Raw genomic sequence first — 17,617 nt, 5'->3', positions numbered from 1 at the left:
AATTTTGTGTAAAATGATTTTAAAATGGGATGAAAGGGTACGCAATAGAAAGTAATAAATATGTCTTGATTTATATATACTTTTACTAAATTATCCATATTAATTACTACTATTTTTAGGTTTGACTAGTTTTTTTGAGTCTCATAAGTTATTTATTGGTATGGATAAATTTTGAAAAATAACAATAAATGCTACCTTGATATTGTAAAATGACAAATATTATGGACTAAAATATTTTTTCAAATACGACAAATATTGTGAATCGGATGGAGTAATTCTTATTGTTTTTTTATATTTTACCCATATTAATGCTAGTCTATAGTTTTTGAATAAAGTAACGTTACTTTTAGAAAGAGAAAAGGAGATAAAAGAGAAAATTGCATATAAAATGACATAAAATTACGAGACTTCATAGATGAGACAATATAAAAATAGGACATACCCTTTTTTACAAATATATTATACTTTTATATACGGCATAAATTTCTTAAAAAATGATCAAATAATTATTTGTTTATATGAATCGTAGATGTATATTATCTGAATTATATACGAAATTTGTATTAAATATATACAAAATCATATATTTTTGTACCAAAAAATTGTATTTTTGTAATTATTTTTAAAAAAATCCATATTTTTGTAATTAAAAATGATTAGGTACTGTTTTTGTAAATATTTTTATTTTAACAATATTTATATAAACACCTCTTTTTTCTAATCATTTGTGCACCGCAGCTGACCTAATAATTATGTAGGTATTGTTTGGTTCGATTTGAAATTCATCTAAAATTGGATTTTTGAGTTTAATATTACGAATTTTAAATATAAATTTTTATTATATATTATATGATTTATATTTTTAATATTTTAAAAATAATAATAATTCCGAATACTATTAGCAATACAAAACATATATTTTATAAAATTCAATTAAATTTCATAAATAAATGCCCATTTTAACCAAACAGACCTTAAAAAGCCCACATAATAATAGGTTAAAACCTCTGATAAATAGATACATGGATATTCAAATTGCAGCCCATGTATCGCTGATCGGCCCACACATTTTAAAGAGCTTAAGTTAGAAATCGACTGGAATAGAGAGAGTCGGCTTCGTCAAGAGCGCCAATCTGCAATTTTCAAATGTTATTCATCACTGAAACTCTGAGAATTGATCAGTGAAAACAAAGGAACTGTGCAAATGCCGCCAAGATCCTATGATGGACCGGGAGGCTAACCTTCCTCCACCCAACATTGATCTCGGCCGTCCCATCATCAACTCCGATACCACCACGGAAACCACTTCCTCTTCTTCCACGTCGGAATCTCTCCGCCATGCTCAAGCCGCCTACAAGCGCTACCGTCCCATCGTCAACTCCGATACCACCACCGCAACCACTTCCTCTTCTTCTTCTTCATCTTCGACGCCCGAATTTTTCCGGCATTTTCAAGCTGCTTTCAAGCGCCACCGCCCCACCGGTACTCTCTTCGTTTCTCTTCCTATCTTTGCATTATATTTTATTTTTATTGTTGTCTAGTTATTTATTTTATTATGAATTTCGAAAATAGGGTTTCGAGTTCATAATGGCGAATTTAGATTTTATCCGCTTAATTTTGTACTTGGGTAGGTAAAGGGTAAACACTTTGATCAAATTTCTGCGATTCTGATAAAAATTATGGAGAATTTCAGTATTTTAAGTTTCACTTTTTTGTAATATTGAATTGCAAAACTTGTTAGTTAATACCTAAATGCTGCCCTATGGTTGGTTATTAGGTACTATGCAGAGACACAATTTGTTGCCCGTGCGTAAATCGGTTCCACAACGTGACTCGTCTATAACTGCTGCAGCTTCTTCTAAGGAGGGTCCTAATAAGAACTTTCATGATGTCATCATTCCGTCAAGTCAGGTTCGAGCTAGTAATGATTCAAGTTCAACTATTATACACTCCAAGAATTCTGCAGTTGCTGCTGTTAGGGAAACTCAAGAAGATGCATCAATAACCCCTCCTTTTATCTCAGGCACCACTATCACTAAGACCTTCGAAGAGAGTTTTAACCCATCTCAATTGCAAGGACATCAATCTAAATCAGTAATTGACTGTAAAGAGAATAATAATCCTATGCCCTCTTCAAATGTAGAGCATGTTGATTGCAAAAGAAAGGTTCAGTTCTCAATGGCTAACAATGCTACTTCCCAGGGTAACATTCTGATACCTATCACTTAAATGTTCCTGTTTTAAAGTCAGCTTTAATGTACTAGCGCTGGTCCTTTTTTCCATTTTTTTATTTGATTTGCAAATAAAGGTTTCCGAACTATCGTTGTTAAGAAAGTAGTCTTGAAGTTGTCTCTATGCTTTATATATGTATATACATGTTTTCCTTCTCTTACAATATGCAGGGGCCGATCATCAAATGGCCACTGGATTGGAGAACTTATCTTCTCATATGAGTTCACTTGCATTGACAGAGATGGAATGGGTCACAAGCAACCCAGTTGAGGCAATGAATGATATCGGTGATGAATTGAAGCACCAAAATCTTCAGATCATGGAATCTGATATACGTTCGAGGTTGGATGGTACAGGATCTTCATTGGCGAAAAGAATTATGGCAGCCCAGGACCAACTGCATCAATATAAACATTTCTTAAGCCAACCTGCCACTCAATCTTCAGTTATAGGTGCATCATGTCCTACCACAACATCCATCCATTCTACCTCAGCGCCCATTCTTAACTCAACAACCTATTGCTCTCATTCACATCTAGAGGGTGGTATTCAAGTGGCAGGTGAACCACTGACAGATTTTAATGCAAGTTCTCATCAGACAAGTCAAAAAAACATGAACCAGCTGTCTTGTCCTTCGAAGGACACAAGTGTGATGCTAGTTGACCCGGCAGCTACTTTGGCGCAGGCTTCCATTTCTGCTATTGATGCCCAAATGAAGGAACATCACCTGCCATTGGAAAGACCGGGCAGCCAGATTAACGGAACTGACATTTCGAAGAATCCTTCCTATGCTGGTGAAAACTTAACTAAAAAAAGAGGATCAGAAGATGGTGTTGCTGATGTACAATCTCAGGATCCGTCATCCAAAAACCTACCTTCAGACGTCATGTTGGAGTCCTGTAAGCCAGTTAAACAAGAAAAGGTCACAGGTAGTAAAGCTGCTTCGATGCCTCATAAAAAGAATTATGACCCTGACTTATTCTATAAAGTTAATGGGAAGCTTTATCAGAAGCTTGGTAAAATAGGCAGTGGAGGAAGCAGTGAGGTCCACAAAGTCATTTCTTCTGACCGTACAATCTATGCACTAAAGAAAATTAAACTCAAGGGCCGTGATTATGCAACTGCATATGGTTTTTGTCAGGAGATCTTATATCTAAACAAACTGAAGGGAAAGAGCAACATTATACAGTTAGTAGATTACGAGGTAATTAATTACAACTGACGTGCAGGTTGTTGCCATGCCATTTTTCCAGTAGGATCAGAAACATTGTTTATTGTGATTATTGAATTTGACTATACTGGGTTGTGTGGAGGTGAGTAATTGAAATAGATAGATATGATGATCAAGTTAAAATGGCATACTGCAAACATTAATGGGCACTGCAATTTTTGATGTCAAGATGACCCAATTCCAGACTTGATATCTTAGCATAAACTTATTGTTCTTCTTTTCGTATTTATTTGCGATTTATTGAAGTTCCTCTATATGACTGAATGCTGTTAATTATGTGGTAAAAACAGCAGAATTGGACTCTGGATCGAACATGTCTTGTATACATCTTTTGGTGCTAAGCTGGAGACTAAAATTGTGCTTATTTTTTTTAATTCATTCTCGTAGTTGATGATTTTTTTTTCTTGTTTATGATGTTCTTTCTCTAAATCGAGTATATACTTGTCAATTGTGATAAATGATTTATACCTCAAGGATCGACATGAATCTTTTTTAATACATTTGTTTATAGCCATGATGTGATATCTCAATTTTAATGAACTTAATTTCTTGCTTTATTTCTTAATGCATAAAGGCACATTCTATATAATGGTGCTAAACATCAGCTCTTCAAGAATATTCCAGTTGCAAACTATCTCTTGTTTGGAGAGGACTTACTGTCCTTCTTGGTTATTTTGGAAAATTTATTCGTGAGAATTTAATATGTCAAAGGCTTCCTGTATTGTTAGAATTCTATGCTTCAGTTTTATTAATTTGGTACTGGCGTATGTCTAATGATCTTTTCTGGTACTAGGTGACAGATAAGAGTTTGCTCCGTGAAGTGATGAATGAATCCATGAGTAACAAGGATGCCAGAGTTAAGGATGATGGATTTATATATATGGTCCTTGAACATGGGGAAATTGATTTGGCTCACATGTTGTCGCAGAAATGGAAGGAAATGGATAGCACCAAGCAGACCATAGATGAGAATTGGCTAAGATTTTACTGGCAGGTCCTTCACTGCATTTCAATTTTCTAATACCACATTTTCATTAATACTTAGTTTCTATTGTCCTGTTCTGGTTTAAGCTTGTTTAAAATCTTGAAAATTTTAGGTATTACTTAATAACACAGATCTTATATGTTCAAAATCTCTGTGAATTTTGAAAGGTATGTGCTATTCTCTTTGTTTGTCGGGCACACTGGTCTTGCCGGCGGACAGTAACATTTTTTATTGTATGAGGTTAATCAGTTGTCGTGTTTGAATGATCTGGACTGCTTCCATAATTTCATTTTCGTAATATTTTGTTTTCATTAATCCTTTTTAAAAGCTAGATATTCTGACCTGTAGAATGAGAACTTGATCATGACATTGTCTTCCCAAATGAATTTTTCAGTCCTCATGCATAATTAGTCAAAAGACTGACTTCGCTTGGTTAAAATGTTCTGCAGCAAATACTCGAAGCTGTCAACACCATACACGAGGAACGCATAGTGCATTCTGACTTGAAGCCAGCTAATTTTCTTCTTGTTAAAGGTTTTCTGAAGTTGATTGATTTTGGTATTGCTAAAGCCATAATGAGCGATACAACCAACATTCAAAGGGATTCACAGGTAAATGTTAACGTGTGCCCTACTATTATGCGCAACTTATTGTATTGATTTAGAAGTATGGCTGCATTAGGATGTAAATTGTCGCTAGTCGTTATTAGGGATTATTGCCTTCAATTTTCCATTATGCTGTTCTCAAGGTGGCATATTTGACAATTATTATACATTTTTATTGATGTTTAACGTTCTCTGCTAATTAGCAATGATCAATCTTAAATTATCAATCCCTAATTGAAATCTTTAATCCTGTTGAAAGTATTGTAGTCTGAGTGTTTCTCTTGACCTTTCGTCCGACAATGTTTTTTGGGTCAATCTTAGCTATTTTTTCAAAGTTCTGTTCGCGTTTCCTTAGGTATTAGGATTAATCAATTTTCTGGAGAATCTGGATTCAGTAGTTAGTTGAATGATGTTGGTCTCTTACAGAATTACATTTGAATTTATTTTTGTTAGTTGGTGCTGGATGTGAAAGGTGATATTGTTGAGATTATGAGTTAATTCCTTTTAAACGGTCAAACAACTACTCTCAATTTGTGGCCCTGGTGTATTACTTGTAGCAAAAACAACCAATTGAAATTCTTTTGGCTGTCTGTTGGATCAAAAATCAAGAATTTTATTCACGTTACTGATTAGCTAACAATTTTAGTCGATATATTTGAGCCATATTGCAATAAAACTTCTTGACTACATTTGAGTGTTTCGTTTATGTTCTCTGAAATGCTTATGAAACTTAATTTTTTTATTATCTATAACCTATTCTTATAAGAAGTACCATTTTTCTATTTCTCGTTCTAGTGTTTTCTGTTTCAAATTTTTTCATTTCCGAGCTATATCTGAGTTAATCTGGACGAGTGCAGGTAGGTACGCTAAGTTACATGTCACCTGAGGCATTTATGTGCAATGAGCGTGATGCGAATGGAAAAACTATAAAATGCGGTCGGTCATCAGATATATGGTCTCTTGGCTGCATACTTTACCAAATGGTATACGGAAGAACCCCTTTTGCCGAGTACAAGACGTTTTGGGCGAAGTTCAAAGTTATAACTGACCCAGACCATAAAATAACTTATGAACCAGTTTCCAATCCATGGCTTCTTGATCTTATGAAAAATTGTCTAACCTGGGATCGTAACCAAAGATGGAGAATTCCTCAACTTCTCCAACACCCTTTTATCGTTCCGCCCATCCCGACTCAACAGGAAGAAGAAAACAAGTTGCTTCGACTCATTGCTGAAGGCTGTGGTGATAATCAGGAAGCTCTAAAACTTTGTTCTGATCTACGACAACTACATAAGGATCCAATAGCATGTCTGACATCTGAGTCGTTACTACCATCAGAAAACCCGCAATGTAAGTTGCTATCTCAAATGTCCATGCTTTGCCTTCAACTCAAGGAACATTTGTCCAAGTTGGAAACGCAACAGAAATAGATTCAGCTGTGTTAAATGTCTGGGAAGTCCCTTTTGTTTGCATGAAATTGAAGGGAATTTTTGTGAGAAATTATGGATCAATTTGTCAATCCTCAGTCACTTCGATTGTAAAATTGTAATCATCCATGCGCCTGTATTTTGTACGAGTTGAATTATGTTCTCTCCTGTTGTGTGTATAATAGAGTTTCAGACATCTTTTGGACGTTGAATACATAAATGCAGAAAGTCTATTGGGGTACGTACGCGCACCAAAATAGACACTAATTATAGATTATTTTAACTTTATCTCATAAAATATTATTGTCATGTTCTTCCCGTCTTGCCTTGTTATAGATGTGTTATGAAAAAAATTTAAAACACATACCATGTCGTGTATGCTGCAGGGGTGGAAAAAAAACCCTGATAAAACTGATTTACCAAACCAAAACTAAACTGGAATATGTGGTTAACCAATTCAATAGTTTAGGTTAAGGATTTAATTTTTAATTGGCTTAATGTCTTAAAAAACCTTGACCTTTCATCCCTTTTCAATCCTACCCTGACGTTGCAAATCTGTCAATTTTACCCTATTTTGCATTTTTTCATTTCAGTTGTACCCTAAAGCATAAAATTGATCTTTTTTTATTTGGCAAAAATTCTCTAAATTGACTCCGCATTAGATTAACTTTTTATATTAAATTGGCCATTTTTACAAAAAATTATTGAACCTTTGTCAAATAAATAAAGGTCAATTTCATGCTTCAGGGTACAATTGAAATGAAAAAAATGCAAACTGGGGTAAAATTGACAATTTTTCAACGTGAGGATGGAATTGAAAAGGGGATGAAAGGTCGGGTTTTTTTTAAGGCATTAAGCATTTTTAATTATATAGTTAATGGTTTAGGTTTAGAATTTAGCCTTTTGAAATTGCGGTTAACCGATTAACCGGTTTATTAATAATATTTATTTTTATAAATTATATATATATATATGTCCTAATTTTTTAATAATTAAAATAAAATACCTTATTTAACCTAATGCATATAAAGACACTAAATATATGCAAAAGATATTTTATTTAAGAATATATTTGTATTTTAGGAGAATAAATATACAAAAGAACATTTTGGATTTATTAAAAAAAAAGAATAGAATTGTAGTTTCATATTCAAGTATAGCTAAAATTCGGTTCTATAATTTTTTTTTTATATAATTTTACCTTTTTATGGTTTTAATTTTAAAAACTTTAATATCATGAACTGGTTTTTAAATAAAGCTCATCGACCGTTTTAGCGGTCCATACCCACCCCAGTCTAACGTGTGTGAAAGCTTATCAATGTCGGATGTTTTTTTGAATAACGGACGCATAACATTCCATCAGTGTAGAAAATTATCTCACTTTCATGTAAAATGTTGAATTGCAGTATCAATTAACAAGTCTCGGGCCTTCAATTGTATCGTGGTTATTTTTAAATTGTTACCTCTGTTAAGGTGGACGGCATATCACATACACGTGACATTTTATTTAAAAATAAACAATTTATTTATTTATATTTTAAATTTGATGTTATAGAAACCCACAAATTAAACCATTTCGCTATGCATGTTGTTCATATGACTATATGAGCATGTGCAACAGCAAAATAAAAATTCATTCAAGGTCCACTTTTGTTATTTATTTAATAACATTAAGAATCACTTTATAAGATAAAAACGGAACCAAACATGAGGTTGCGAATTATACATTTAGTCTTTCATATAATATCAGCGGTCAAAACATCACTCTGTGAACCTTTCTGACAGTTTTCTCAAAATAAGTTTTGGATTAAGCGTTTTATTATTTCTTTTCGAAAAAACTAGCATATGTTTTCTGAAAATAGGCTTCTAGATGGCAAAGTAATTAACAGTAATTGCAGTACACTGAGCAGAAGTAAAATTGTAAGGAATATTTTAACTTACACGGCTTGCTGATTAATTCTTCTCTTTTAGAGCGGTCCTCGGGTCATTGCCGTTCAGCAATACAGATGTTAGTACTCAGTACTAACAATTACAGACATTTATTGTTCAAATGATAAGAGACTTAACTACTCATCATCTCTCGATGCACGAATGTGGGATCGTTCAGCACATGCTTCGTCCAACTTCATTATAAGCTCTTTCATGAAGGATGTGTTAGTCCCATGAGTTATCCGAAGTACATCAACAGCTTTGGTCAGTGATTTGATTGCATTCTCTGTGTCACCAAGTAACCTATAAGTTATAACATCAGTGTTCATGTGAAAAGCTGTGAAAATGGCTGTTTTTCTCATTGAAACGGTGAAAATGGAGGGAAACAAAAACTAACAACAAATTATGATTGCACCGAAGAAAGTAATACAATGATAAGTTCTTTTAAGAGATGACTAAAAGGATAGAAAAATTATTACCACTCAAGTTTTCCACAAGTATAATACTGCAAACCAAGCAAGGGATGAAATTCTGGATAAACTCCTGCGTTGAAATGGAAAGATAATTTAAAGATGTGAGCATTATCAATAAAGTGCAAGTTTGCAACCCAAAAGTTCAGACACATTAGTCATACATGCATACAGTACATGATTTTGACTTCGAAACAATCCGCAGAGGTTGTACTGAACTTATCAAATGATGACCGGTGATTTCAAGTACTGTTCAATTGTGTGATAAATGAGAATATCTAGGAACATATTCACTAACATTTCTAAACTGACATTGATATCCATATTTCTGAAACCTTGATTTTTGAAGGCCTCAAGAATTGTTTATTCTGAAGAGGCCAAAAACTTAATATTGAATAATTAAAGGCCTGACATGATCAGGAGAAGGGTGTCATAAATCTTCTATTCAGAAGTTGAGACATACTTTGATAAATAGGAATGGTCAGTCTGCAATATGATAAAGCTTCTCTCCAGTCTTCTATCTCCATCAGCATCTGAAAAGGCCAAATGATCATGAATTTATTGATGTGTTTTGTATGTAGCAAATAACATTACGCTATACAATGACAAACTTATATATAAGTTAGAGATAATGCTACCTTTAAAAGCTTGTCTCGAGTTTGCATCAAGCTAATTGAAAATGGATGGCACAACTTTCTTTGGAGTTTCTCAATCAACTTATATACCGAAATGTCTTCCAGTGTATCTTGGCCCAATTAAGGTGTATGCTTTAAGTTTAATTTCTCTAAATGTTTAAAGATGTCTCAACATGACTTCAAAAGAAGGAACATTTAAATTACAGGGAAATAATCTATGTAATCAAATGGCCAAGGAGACTACTAAGTTCTTAGCACAAGCAACAGAAAAGGATACCCCTAGATGATGTACACTTGGAAGCTCTGTCCGAAGTTGTTATTATTTCAGCTGCCAACTTCTTTACTTCTTCCTTGTTCCTAAGGAGACCACATTGTTGGCATACAAATCCTCTGTCATCTGCATATGCATCTACAAAACTTGAAAAGGCTGAACATAACATTTTTTTCATCTGGCTACAAGTCTACAACCCAATTACATACCAGAATCACGAAGCACGAAACCATTGCATCTATTATCTTTGCATCTATAACCTTCCAAAATTGCACTCTCCCGAATATCATCTTCTTGACCCTTCAAAAAAATTGTAAGCTTTATTAATTGCCAGAAAAGGCAAAGCGCACAAGATCACTTACAAACCTCAACCATATATGGTGCATATAGAGAGAGCTCTTGTTAAGCTTTTCTTTTTTCGTATGCAATTCAAATAAAATGTATTTCTTCTGCAATATTCCCTAAATTTGCTTGCTTATAATCATATAAAACTTACGTTTGATAAATGCTTTTCTCACTCTATTTACCTTATGTACTATTTGCAAGACTATCATAAGCTAAACGAATAGCCTTTTGTTCTTAGATATACACTTTCTATGGCTCTGGCACTAAGAAGATATGAGCAATCGAAGGTGGAGTTATCTTGCACAGCTTAAATTTTTGATATAACACACTAGCATGCTAATCAACCAAAAACTAATATTGATAATCCAATGAAGAATTACCATTTTACTGCACCGGGGACATGCGCAGGTAAAAAAATACTGTTGTTTTAGAGCTTTTCTCCGTTCCATAGTGCTTCCAGCAGTTTCTATATAACTTATCAGCACCTTGCATGAAATAATCAAACAAATTACATCTAGAAATGAGATGAAGTAAAAAAACATTAAAGCAAACATTGGACACTCTAGCCTATTATTGCAATACAACCAATGTAACAAAAGAAAACATCATATGTTTAAAGGTTAGTGATTTAGATGCTCCAAAAATCAATGTCATCTTACACTAATTTTTTTAATGTTTAATAGTTTAAAAATAGTTGATCCACCAACTCTAGCTCTATGTTTATATCCAAGTTATTCTTTAAATCATTCAAAGTCTTCAAAATTTCATCAATTATTATTAGAAAATATTGAGATAGTGATGCATGTATGTGAAGAACACATCAACTAACTTTGGAACAAACCCAATAGTCAAATGAGCGGGTTAGGCATAATTAGGCATGCAAACAACTATATTTACACTTACCTCAGAACCTTTTGGTATATGCTGCACAGCACGCACCACAGCCAACCTTCCCTCAAATACTAAAACAGCACTGGGCAAGCAGCTGCATCATCAAAACCATTGAGCACAATAGCTAGAGAAACAACCAAACGCGACAAAAATAATGGTAGTCACCTGTGGTTAATTATGGAAACAACAGGATACAGTCCTGTGCCCACTGGTCTCAATTCACTATCACAAATGGTATGAGCATTGCAAGCAAGCTGCATTTGATTTTTAAGATTAGATTTCAGAACTTAATCATCAGAAAATTTGATAGATAATGCAACTCCAGTTACACAACAATAAAATTATTTATAACTAATGATGCACGCATCTCAAGTGCATAAAATTGAATCCGAGTGGCCATCTAGTTAAAAGCACAAAGAAAGACATTACAACATTCCATATTTCCCTGCCGTTTTGCTCAAGGAAAACTTAAGACGGGAACTCGTATACAGTAAACAGTTGCCATGTACAATAAAATGGATAAAGCAGGGGACCTTGGAAAAATTCTCTGCTATATCTTTTAAATTAATATCAGGCCACTGAAGGACCAAGTTGACAAGGTTGGCCATTTGTGCATATAGCACCACTTGCTTCTCATCGATGTCTTTCATGTCTTGACAAAAATACAAGGTTAAAACAAAACAAATTAACTCATGGAATTGCAAAGCAAAATACATTATCAAGCAAGTTAAAAAGGATACGAGACACCAACGCCCCCACCAATCTATAATTGTCTGTAGCAGTAGAAGGAACTATCTGCATTCAAACATAGTAATTGATCAAGCATGTAACACCTAATTTAAAAACTGAAAGCTATGTACATTACTAGCTGGTAAATAGATAGAATAATAAATTTGATTACCTTCTCAAATTGCAATTTTCTTCGAACGAGAAGTTTGACCATTAAACGTAATGAAGGTGTAACATGTTTTCGCCTATCCTTAGCAAGCTTAGAGAGAGCATCACACTCAACGCGATGCAACTTCCATTCTAACTTCTGAAAAATTATCAATACACAATCCAATTATATAGGAACTCGGAAAACCTGCTAATTTTTGCAAAGTACATTCCGAATTCTAATTGTCTAAAAATCGAAAGCCAAAAATACCTGACAAGTGCTGCTACAGTACCAAACAACTTGACATTTTGAGCATTTCTTAAGATTTTTACTTGAAATGAAACATCCATCGCATCTCGATTGAGTTGATGAGTTGTTTGGCACACAAACATAAGGCTCTTGGCTTATTATTACGTCTCCTGCAATGTTTATCCAGCATTAAAAACAAGGAATTGGAATACAAAATACGAAATTAACTAGAAAATTGAAGAAAAACCTGGATGGAAATCCTTGCAGGTGATTAAACTCCGTCCTTTGTCTGTAACATTAGCAACTGCTAAATCCTGATTTTGAAGAGCTGCCTGTAACTGTGACCGTAACTCCTCTTCCTCCATAACCTTCTGCTGCCTCCTGAATGTTCAAATCTGCTGTTTTATAAAGGCACCAGGTAAATAACAATTAAAAAAGTTGAAGGGCTCTTTTGCATCATTAAAAATAATAAGGGCTAAAGTACTCAAAAAATAAATAAAAGAGTTTATGTGTTCTTTTAGGATAATTGAAAGTGTTTTTCTGTAATTTTGGCCTTTTATAAAGCAGCTTCAAAAAGTTGAATGTTAGAGTGACATTGTTCTCTCTTTCTATACAGTTGTAGGGTGTACAAGAGTACCACGTGGCAGTTACAGAAAACATCGATGGCACTAATTAGGCAATGCGTGCGGCAATAACTCGTACCAGTTGATCCGTGGCTAAAACGTTAAAGAATAGTGATGCTATTGGCACTCCAGAAAATGTTTCCTGCCCTATGTTTTCTATGTTGACAAGATTACCCTTCTATTAGGGTTTTGATGGGCTAGGCTTAGAACAAAAGTGCTAGAAGTAGGCGCGATTGGACTCGGCCCAAAAATTGTTTTATATATGATAATTATTAGTTTTTTTTTTTGAGAAAATTACACCAAATCACCCAAAAACTCAAAAGTTTGTATAAATCACCCAACTTTTTTTTTTTGTAAAAGTCCCTCAATTTTAAAAGATTCTTTTCATCCCTACCTTTTAATAGTTGTGATTACTATTTTATCCCTATGGTGTATTTTACCTATTGTGTTTTTATTACACCTAATAATTTCTCCTCATTTTACATAAACCGGCCAATTCTAACCGAACCACCACCGGTCAGACCATTATTGGCCGGCCAACGGCCGGACCACCGCGGTCAACGGTCAGACCAATGCTGGTGACCGCCGGTCGGACCACCAATGGTTGGTGGTCTGACCATTTTCAATGGTTGGACCAATACTTGTTTAATAATTAAAAATTAAATAAAATATCATATTGGGGTCAAGGGGATTTGAACCCTTAACCTCTTACAAGAATGACAAAGTGCTTTGCCATTAAGGCAAAGGCTTACTGCTGTCAACATTTGCTCTATAATGTATATATATATTATATACATCTGATTATAAATTTATTAGAATGAAATTATTTTTATAGTATAAATTAAATATAAACTAAATATCAGTTTAAATTAAAGTTACTATTAAATAAGTCTAATTTAATTTATTTAATAAATATTTACACAGTAAAAATATAAAATATACATATATTTATATTTTACACTCTTTATTAATACATGAGTAAGACTAGTAAGATATTTCACTTGTTAAAATTAAAAAATATAATGGTTTGTTGGTCAAACCCGAGGTGGTCGTGGTCGGATACATGGTGGTGGGACCCGCCATGGTGGGCAAAAATTCAATATAAACCTAATAACGACTTAATGTCAACTCAATGACAACTTAATGTTAACTTTATTATTTATACTATTAAAAATAATTTATAAAATGACAAATAAAGTAATAGTAATTTAAAAGCAAACTATCTAAGATTTTATTGACATGAGTCGAAAGTAACTTTAAAATAAATGAACTGAATATAAACTTAATATGAACTTAATATAAACTCAAAGTAAACTTAATATAAATTTATGTCAACTTAATGTAAATTTAATGTTCACTAAATATCAACTCAAAGTAAATATTTTGATAAATAATTATAAATTTTAAATGAAATTATTTTTTTATTATAATAGTAAAATTATTTTTTTATAATTCATACTTTTAAAAATAGACTAATTGTAGAATGAAAGTATATTATTTAAGATTTTTCGCAATGATTTATGTAAATTTAATGTCAACTCAACGTCGAATCAATGTAAACTCAATGATGACTCAGTGTCAACCCAATATAAACCTAATGTCAACTCAACGTCAAATCAATGTAAACTCAATGATGACTCAATGTCAACTCAATATAAACTTAATATGAACTGAATATAAACTTAATATGAACTCAATGTCAACTCAATATAAACTCAAAGTAAACTTAATGTGAACTTAATATAAATTTATGTCAACTTAAAGTAAATTTAATGTTCACTAAATATCAACTCAAAGTAAATATTTTGATAAATAATTATAAATTTTAAATGAAATTATTTTTTATTATAATAGTAAAATTATTTTTTTATAATTCATACTTTTAAAAATAAACTAATTGTATATTGAAAGTAAATTATTTAAGATTTTTTGCAATTACTTTTGTAAATTAATGTCAACTTAACGTCAAATCAATGTAAATTCAATGATGATTCAGTGTCAACCCAATATAAATCTAATGTCAACTCAACGTCGAATCAATGTAAACTCAATGATGACTCAATGTCAACTCAATATAAACCTAATATCAACTAAATGTAAACTTAATCTATCTAATACATTAAAGTTGAACCCAAATCACTGTAGCAGGAACAGTGTTTTGGCTGTTTTACCCTTTACTAATCAAAATATGACTTCTGTATCTTTTTTCTTTTCCAAAAACTGAGCCAAAAGTAATAGTGTTTTGGCGGTTTTACCCTTTACTAATAAAAAAATTCCTTTCGTGTCTTTCGTTCCATCTGCTTTTCTCTCTTTACGGTTGATCTTATTTCTGTTGCATCTCTTCTCAGCTCTCACTTACGCACAAATTCGCCCCTAATTTTGGAATTCTTTTTGTAGTTTCTATGTTCTTGATTTAGAAAAATGTTTACACTATTTATTTTAGAAGATTTTACATGGTTATTTTAGTTTGGCTTCTTTTTCTCTCATCGCCACCACATTCCATCAGAATTATCGTCCACCACAACGTCGTCTGAATGAAGAGTTAGATGTTCTATTTGGGTCTGAAAGTTGTCGTTTTGATAAAAAAAAAAATCAATCAATCTAAGAGGTTTCAGAGGCGGCGAGCACTTCGGGACACCGAAAGGAAGTATGGCCACCAGGGTTTCTCTCTCTTCTCCAACATTTTGCTTCCGATTACCAAATCTAAAAGAATGTCTGCTCCTTTAGACAAAAGAAGGTAATGTTTTTCTTTGTATCATATATTAATCTTTATACAAATTCATTTTCTGGGTAGGTTTGATTTGTCAATAATATAGCTTATATGAAAGCCATCGTTAAAATTACACAATTTTGTATTAGTGTTTTTCTTTTTATTTGTATATGTTTGTGGCGGGACTCAATTCTAAAACATGAGTTTCATTTTTTTTTTTGTAATAGAATGATAATCTCTTAGGTGTTTAATGGGATTTTCTTTCGCAAGGATGCTGCTAGAACTCCATCATGCTCTTTTTTTCTGCAGCTGTTGTGACGTAGTCAAAGAACTATATTTTTCTAAGAACTGAACCACATGATTTACAGGTCATAGATGCTGACAAATATAATGCATGTTTCGATTAGCTTTTCGAGAGAAAGCTCTCTACATACTTCGAATGGATTCAACAAGAGAATTATGAAACTGATTACAGATGTTGGAACCACGATTAAACATGACCCTAAAATTGCTTATGTTTATGTAAGGTATGGCTTTTGTAACTTCATTTTTCATTATATGCTCATGTCTTGCTATTTTGCTGCCCTTTTCAAAATGTTGATGATGTGAATAATAGTTTTCATTAGAATTATTTTAAGTCCAACTGCAAGTATCGTGGTTTACTTGACCTGGTTGAAATATAGCCATAAATAAACTGAACTGGATAAAACCAATCAAAATAGAGGACCCTAACAAGATTAGGAGTCAATGATAGTTTTCATTAGAATTGCTTTTAGTTCAACTATAAGTATTGGGGTTTACTTGACTTTGATTAAAATGTAACCATAAACGATGCAAATTGACGAAAACAATTTAAATAGAAGACCCTTACAAGCTTAGATGAATGTTCGTGGAAAGTATTTTGAGGATTATAATGAAGCTTCCGCGTCGAAACTGGGATCTAGCTCAAACGAAGCTTTAAATCCACTCAACAAATTTGGACTACTATTACGGAAACACTTATAACACTCTGGCTACCAAGAATGCCTTGCATTTGGTAAATCATTTCTGTCATTTAGATTCACAATGTTCTATACTTATAGTTTGCTCCATTTTTGTTAGAAACATAAACAGTGAATCAATTGTGTATGTAAGTTTAAAAATTAGATATTGGATTAATTTACTTGAACTTATGTTGAGCCATTATCATATTTTTCTTAAACTTTTAAATTATAGATTAGCAAAGCATTTATCTATTAAATAAAGTATATAAAACATTTAGATTATAGTGAGTACATGGAATGGATTAGACAGCCAAATGAAATCCAAAACACGAAATAATTTGATCTGTGAAAAATATCATTTGGTAATCTTTGTATTTCATTTCGTGTTTCCTATTCATGGATTAACTGGATATTGCAGGGATGGTTGATATTCCAGTTGCTGAGGAATCTCATGCCACAATTACTGTATATTTTCTTCACTCTTGAACTCATTATGTGGTCCGAGGGTTCTTTGAATGTGTCTCTTCTTTTTTATTCATGTCTTTATCCGCAGCAACTCTCGGCGCTGTATTATAATTGTTTTTATGGTGCATATGTAATTTTTAATTATGACTTTTTCAGAGATGAAAAAAATCAGATTTTGGCTTTTCTTTATGAGTGGCACACTTCTGTTGAGAGTGTTAAAGCTACAGTTTCTAAACTAAGAAGGGATAAGATTTTTTCTCATGTTCTTAGTACTTTCTCCCTTTCTGTCTCTGAATCTCTATAATTTCGTTTATTAGGATATATATGTTCATGTTAAAACGGTATCTGAAATTTTTTCTGATTACTTAATTATTCTCGGATGAAAAATTAAAGTCCTACTGTCCAGCAATATTTTGTTGAATCCACATAGTTCCTCCAACAATACACCTTAACAATGGAGAATACATGGTCATTGCGATAGTTTCGCATTCATGTAATTGCTAAGTGATATCTCTCCATGTATAGTGTGGGAAACAATTATATAGTATTAACTTTTAGCATTTTGGGTTTTTTGTTTGTAACGTGAAGTTCATTAATATTCATTCATGCATATTATTGAATTTCTTTATTGGTAGAAATGTTTTAAGCTTAAATTTAAATTAGTAAAATATTTTATTTTTTATGGATAT

General features: G+C 32.7%; 2 protein-coding genes across 5 annotated transcripts; one reads left to right on the top strand and one right to left on the bottom strand.

Annotated features, from left to right (window-relative positions):
- Nucleotides 1-1,092: 1,092 nt before the first annotated feature.
- Nucleotides 1,093-6,763, top strand: LOC126664854 (serine/threonine-protein kinase MPS1). 2 transcript variants are annotated; one of them, XM_050357436.2, is made up of 6 exons: nucleotides 1,093-1,482; nucleotides 1,778-2,203; nucleotides 2,403-3,436; nucleotides 4,257-4,457; nucleotides 4,898-5,059; nucleotides 5,911-6,763. In XM_050357436.2, the coding sequence occupies exons 1-6, from the start codon at nucleotides 1,221-1,223 to the stop codon at nucleotides 6,481-6,483; spliced, it is 2,658 nt and encodes an 885-aa protein (XP_050213393.1). In that variant the 5' UTR covers nucleotides 1,093-1,220; the 3' UTR covers nucleotides 6,484-6,763. The 2 variants fall into 2 exon arrangements, with proteins under 2 accessions (XP_050213393.1, XP_050213394.1); XM_050357437.2 differs by having other exon boundaries at nucleotides 1,094-1,482; nucleotides 2,472-3,436.
- Nucleotides 6,764-8,362: 1,599 nt separating this feature from the next.
- On the bottom strand, nucleotides 8,363-12,657 carry LOC126666233 (histone-lysine N-methyltransferase ASHR1). Of its 3 annotated transcripts, none has more exons than XM_050359238.2 (14): nucleotides 12,395-12,655; nucleotides 12,169-12,317; nucleotides 11,923-12,057; nucleotides 11,762-11,816; nucleotides 11,555-11,673; nucleotides 11,187-11,275; nucleotides 11,034-11,115; nucleotides 10,511-10,615; nucleotides 9,995-10,085; nucleotides 9,792-9,923; nucleotides 9,518-9,624; nucleotides 9,343-9,412; nucleotides 8,889-8,952; nucleotides 8,363-8,712 (listed from the first exon to the last, which is right to left on the bottom strand). In XM_050359238.2, exons 1-14 carry the CDS (start codon nucleotides 12,510-12,512, stop codon nucleotides 8,547-8,549), a joined length of 1,482 nt encoding a protein of 493 aa, XP_050215195.1. In that variant the 5' UTR covers nucleotides 12,513-12,655; the 3' UTR covers nucleotides 8,363-8,546. The 3 variants fall into 3 exon arrangements, with proteins under 3 accessions (XP_050215195.1, XP_050215196.1, XP_050215197.1); XM_050359239.2 differs by having other exon boundaries at nucleotides 9,792-9,911; nucleotides 12,395-12,653; XM_050359240.2 differs by having other exon boundaries at nucleotides 8,559-8,695; nucleotides 12,395-12,657.
- Between the last annotated feature and the right edge of the window lie 4,960 nt (nucleotides 12,658-17,617).

This window comes from Mercurialis annua, linkage group LG1-X, assembly GCF_937616625.2.
Source record: "Mercurialis annua linkage group LG1-X, ddMerAnnu1.2, whole genome shotgun sequence".
Lineage (NCBI taxonomy): Eukaryota > Viridiplantae > Streptophyta > Magnoliopsida > Malpighiales > Euphorbiaceae > Mercurialis > Mercurialis annua.
The sequence above is the reverse complement of the archived record's forward strand: the minus strand, read 5'-3'. Positions and strand labels throughout refer to the sequence as shown.

What these genes read in the sequence shown, in the direction of transcription:
- LOC126666233 (XM_050359238.2), bottom strand. Translation starts at nt 12,512, where the DNA reads ATGGAGGAAGAGGAGTTACGGTCACAGTTACAGGCAGCTCTTCAAAAT. An exon ending in ATATACCAAAAGGTTCTGAG is followed by an intron (nt 10,616 to 11,033) that starts GTAAGTGTAAAT and finishes ATTTCATGCAAG; the next exon opens with GTGCTGATAAGTTATATAGA. An exon ending in ACTTGTGGAAAACTTGAGTG is followed by an intron (nt 8,713 to 8,888) that starts GTAATAATTTTT and finishes TATAACTTATAG; the next exon opens with GTTACTTGGTGACACAGAGA.
- LOC126664854 (XM_050357436.2), top strand. Translation starts at nt 1,221, where the DNA reads ATGATGGACCGGGAGGCTAACCTTCCTCCACCCAACATTGATCTCGGC. An exon ending in GGCTAAGATTTTACTGGCAG is followed by an intron (nt 4,458 to 4,897) that starts GTCCTTCACTGC and finishes AATGTTCTGCAG; the next exon opens with CAAATACTCGAAGCTGTCAA. An exon ending in ACATTCAAAGGGATTCACAG is followed by an intron (nt 5,060 to 5,910) that starts GTAAATGTTAAC and finishes GGACGAGTGCAG; the next exon opens with GTAGGTACGCTAAGTTACAT.